The 4,628-nt window shown below is 46.9% G+C and overlaps 1 protein-coding gene across 1 annotated transcript in view; it reads right to left on the bottom strand.

Annotated features, from left to right (window-relative positions):
- The window catches only part of NELL2 (neural EGFL like 2), a 164,369-nt gene that overhangs the window by 148,755 nt on the left and 10,986 nt on the right, over positions 1-4,628 (bottom strand). Inside the window, exon 4 of the mRNA XM_015816908.1 lies at positions 3,877-3,923. Coding sequence (XP_015672394.1) covers positions 3,877-3,923 — 47 coding nt within the window. The remainder of the gene's footprint in view (positions 1-3,876; positions 3,924-4,628) is intronic.

The following is a 4,628-nucleotide window of genomic DNA, read 5'->3' on the forward strand; positions in this document are numbered from 1 at the left end:
TGCAATGTGGGCTTTGTGTTCTTAAGGAGTGTTTGGCAATTTCTATTTGGCTGATGTCTCATGTTAGCTTCTATTGCTCTGCTGTTGTTAGCTGTAAGTTTTGCTGCAAGGGATTTTGAAGTATTTTTCTCCTGAATGGATTTTGCCTGTAGCATTCCTTTACTTATGAATGGAGCCATTTGGGGAGGCTGCCTTAGCCGGCAGCCAGTACTTACATTTTTTTTTCTTCCTTAAGTGCCGGCTGCGCTCCTTTCCTTTCTAGCCAGTAGCTGATTCTTAAAGGGGAATGTGCCTTTTTAAGCTAGTTCACTCAGCAGCTTGTCTTTTCTGTCTCTGGAGGCCTTTCCTTGTTTGATCAATATATGGAAGAGGGAAAATATGGGGGGGGGGTCAAATTCTTTCTTCAGAAGGAGATGGGAATGAGAAAAAGGGAGGCAGGGAAGGGAGGGAGGAAAGGAAGTCCCGCCTTAGCACTTGGCCACTGCAGCTCTGCCATTGACTTTGCTTGTCAAAAGATTGCAGAAGGGGATCACATGACCCTGGAACACTGTGACCATTATAAATATGAATCAGTTGCCAAGCATCCAAATATAAATCACATGACCCTGGGTGTTGTGTCCTGAGCCTGCAGGAGCAGGCTCGAGATGTTGCAAGAGTCCCGGGCATTTGCAGAAGCTGCCCGGGACCAGACTGAGTGGCGCCGGCCTTGCGCGCATGCGCAAGGCGGGAAAAGACCGCCTTGTGATTGGTTGGATTTGCCCGGGGATCAGAAGGTATAAATAGAGGCCTGCGTGCCTCTGCTCGGGTTGTTCGTAGATTAGAAGCAGAGAATAAAGACTTGTTAGAAATGCTTCGTCTCAAGCGCCATTATTCTCCGGACTTAACACTGGCGACGAAGGTGGGATACAGTCTATACAGCTAGGGAAGCTTGAAGACTCACCCAAAGAAGTCCGGAAAAGGAAAACGGCGTGGAAGTCAGCGTTATCCTGCCAGTACGAAATCACTGGAGGGTGCGTGCGGCTGAAGAAGACTCTGATCCTCGATCATGGCGAAAGTTGGGCGTTTAGCGGACTTCGACGTCTCTCACCCCGAGAGGTGGGAATCTTATGTTGCAAGAGTCGAGACTTACTTCCGCGTAAACCAGATAAGGGAGGAAGGCTTAAAGGCTGCCACAATGTTGTGCGTTTGTGGGCAAGACACCTTTGAGATCGCCGAGAACCTAATCGCCCTGGCCTCGCTGGAAACGGTGTCATACTCCGATCTGAAGAAAGTTTTAAAGGAACACTTCCAGCCCAAGCAATCTGTCATGGCTTGGAGGCACACATTTCAACAGAGGGATCAGCGAGCTGGGGAATCAGCAAAAGAATACNTCAGGAAACATGGAGATGAGTTCAGAGGGGTTGGAAAACTCCATAGGGGGTAGGTCAACCAGGTATAGCGATCAACAGAGTTCTGACTTCTCGAGCCTAGGAGACGGGCAGGAAAGTCAAACAGAAGTCACAAGACAACCACAGGGCAATTCACCTAGTGTGGGAAGCAACGGGGAAAACACTACAAGTTCCCCAGGTCCGAGAAGGTCGCTAAGGGTCAAAGGCCCTCCCAAATACCTTGCAGATTACGTAAGGTGAGCATGTAAATTGCAAATACTGAACTAGAGGTCCAGGCTGGTTGACTCTACGGAAACGATGTTGGGCCATTGGGTCTCTGTACGACGGAACAGCCCCACATCTTACACACACTGTGTGACTTTAACTCAACAGTTAATTATATAACCATCACTATGATGGCGTCCATGTGGGCGCAGTATTATTTCATCTAGGGGGGAGGGGTGTTGTGTCCTGAGCCTGCAGGAGCAGGCTCGGGACGTTGCAAGAGTCCCGGGCATTTGCAGAAGCTGCCCGGGACCAGACTGAGTGGCGCCGGCCTTGCGCGCATGCGCAAGGCGGGAAAAGACCGCCTTGTGATTGGTTGGATTTGCTCGGGGGTCAGAAGGTATAAATAGAGGCCTGCGTGCCTCTGCTCGGGTTGTTCGTAGATTGGAAGCAGAGAATAAAGACTTGTTAGAAATGCTCCGTCTCAAGCGCCATTATTCTCCGGACTTAACACTGGGCATGCTGCAATGGTCATAAGTGTGAAAAATGGTCATAAGTCATTTCAGTGCAATTGCAACTTTGAACAGGTTTTTTTTTTTTGGTCATCAAGTTTTTGACACCTTGCTAGGTGGTACTCGAATATTGCCATATTCTAAAAGTGGTACAATCGGTAAAAAGGTTGAAAAGCCCTGTCCTAAAACATCTCAGCTGTGCAGGATTGGCTACACATAGATGGACCACAGGGGGAGGGCTAGGGGAACCAGGGGTTTAGTTCTGTATTGGTGCCCAGGAATTTTAGATTCCACTTGATTTTACTGCAACCAGCATCTCTTAGTAAAAATATCTTTTGTCTTCAACCAAATGGAGTCAAGAGTTTACTTCCCTAGGACAGGGCTTTTCAACCTTTTTACCAATTGTACCTCCCCAAATGGCTCCATTCATAAGTAAAGGAATGCTACAGGCAAAATCCATTCAGGAGAAAAATACTTCAAAATCCCTTGCAGCAAAACTTACAGCTAACAACAGCAGAACAATAGAAGCTAACACGAGACATCAGCCAAATAGAAATTGCCAAACACTCCTTAAGAACACAAAGCCCACATTGCACAAATCCCAGAACTTCAAAGTCACAAAAGCACATAAGAATCCTTCCACTCTCCATCTCCCTCCCTCCTGCCTCACCTCCAGCCATTGCTGCCTTTTTTCATTTCTCTTGGAGGGCGACCCCTCCCCCGCTGCATTTCTTGCCTGTTTGCTGCTGCCAGCACAGGTGGCTGCCACAGCAGTTGTAGATCGGCTCATGGCCAGCCTGCTTCATCATCATCATCATCATCATCATTATCATCATCATCATCATCATTATCATCATCTCCTCCTCCTCCTCCTCCTCCTCCTCCTCCTCCTGTGCAGCTGACTCCACCTCCTCCCAAGGCTGCTGCTTTTTTCTCTCTCTCCCTCTCCTGCCCAAACTGCCTCCTTTTATAGCCTCTCCTGTCTCCGCCCCCTCCTCCTTTCTCATGGGGGAGGGTGAGTCAGAAGTGAGCCTGGGGCCTTTGCAGCTCCAGAGGACTCTCTCACTGTAAGTCCTTGCCTGTGCTGGCTCTTTCCCTCCCCCACTACACTTAGCTAGGCAGGGCTGCGTACCACCTGCCACTCATTAATGTACAACAAGTGGTACGCGTATCACCGGTTGAAAAGCCCTGTTTTAGGAAATGCTGAGGTGTTTGGGCTGGTGAAATTCCACTCTCAGAGCAAACAGCCTTGAAGATGCCAGCACGCTAGCCCTAACTAGATTCCAAAGCACTTTATTCTCCCTCAACTGTCAACCCCCCCTCCCAATTTCCCATCATAAAATAATCCAGCTTTATTGCCCATTTGTTCCCCCCTCCCTTCCCCAGTTAATGGCAGAACACAGCAAGGTGCCAAGCCAAAGATGGTGGATCTGACACTGAGATACACACTCCACACTGAATAAATGTGTATGCAACAGTGACAAGGCTTTTTTGTAAAAACTCAGACAGGTAACTTCATCTTTCCCTTTTTCTTGGGAACATGGAGTTCATTCTTTCTCTTTTCTTGGGAATAGGGAGAATTGCACAAAATTGATTATGCATTCCAAATATACATTTTAATACATGGGGCTAGCGAAGCTTTGCTATGACAGCAGACTAGCCAGGCATGTTTGAATATTTAAGACTATTCATTTTTAACTTGAAGATTTGAGTGCCCTCACATCCAAGCAAATGTCAAAACCTATCATACTGTATGTGACTTCTTATCATACCTTATCATAGTTAAACCTTTAGCCATGAAACTTTTAGCCATATCAGCCTGTAGTCCCACAGAAACCATGAGACATTGTTTCCTTGGATTTTATTACTGAACTATCACTTTTCAAGAGTTTAGCTGCTATACTAGTTAAACTTTTAACAAAGCTGGATCATTTTATTTTCTGTAAAAGCCTTGTTTGTGCAGTACAGAATGCTTGTTTACTCATCTGCTATATTTTGGTACTAAGGTGTCCCCAATCACCTTATCTCAAATAGCATTCATCTCATGGATTGTTTTGGAAGTATATTCCCTCCCCCAATATTTAGATGTTAAGCTCTATTTTTCTTGGATACATCAACCACAAGCTCATGGTGATACTTAAAGGACCTATTTAGTCCTGGAATAACACTTTCACTGTGAACTACCAGCAAGGCAACTGGCCTAAACTATTACCTATGGCTGAATTCTCATATGACAGCTTCATATTCTACATTTGTTCCCTATGCCATCTGTTAAGTCTGGAGAAATATGGCGCTTGAGACGAAGCATTCTCCAACAAGTCTTTATTGTTTGCTCCATTCTACGAACAACCCGAGCAGAGGCACACAGGCCTCTATTTATACCCTCTGATCCCCGGGCAAGTTTAACCAATCATGAGGCGGGCTTTTCCCGCCTTGCGCATGCGCACAAGGCTGGCGCCGCTCAGTCTGGTCCCGGGCAGCTTCTGCAAATGCCCGGGACTCTTGCAACGTCCCGAGCCTGCCT

The sequence above is a fragment of the Protobothrops mucrosquamatus genome, unplaced genomic scaffold, assembly GCF_001527695.2.
Source record: "Protobothrops mucrosquamatus isolate PMUCROS unplaced genomic scaffold, P.Mucros_1.0 scaffold526, whole genome shotgun sequence".
In the NCBI taxonomy this organism is placed as follows: domain Eukaryota; kingdom Metazoa; phylum Chordata; class Lepidosauria; order Squamata; family Viperidae; genus Protobothrops; species Protobothrops mucrosquamatus.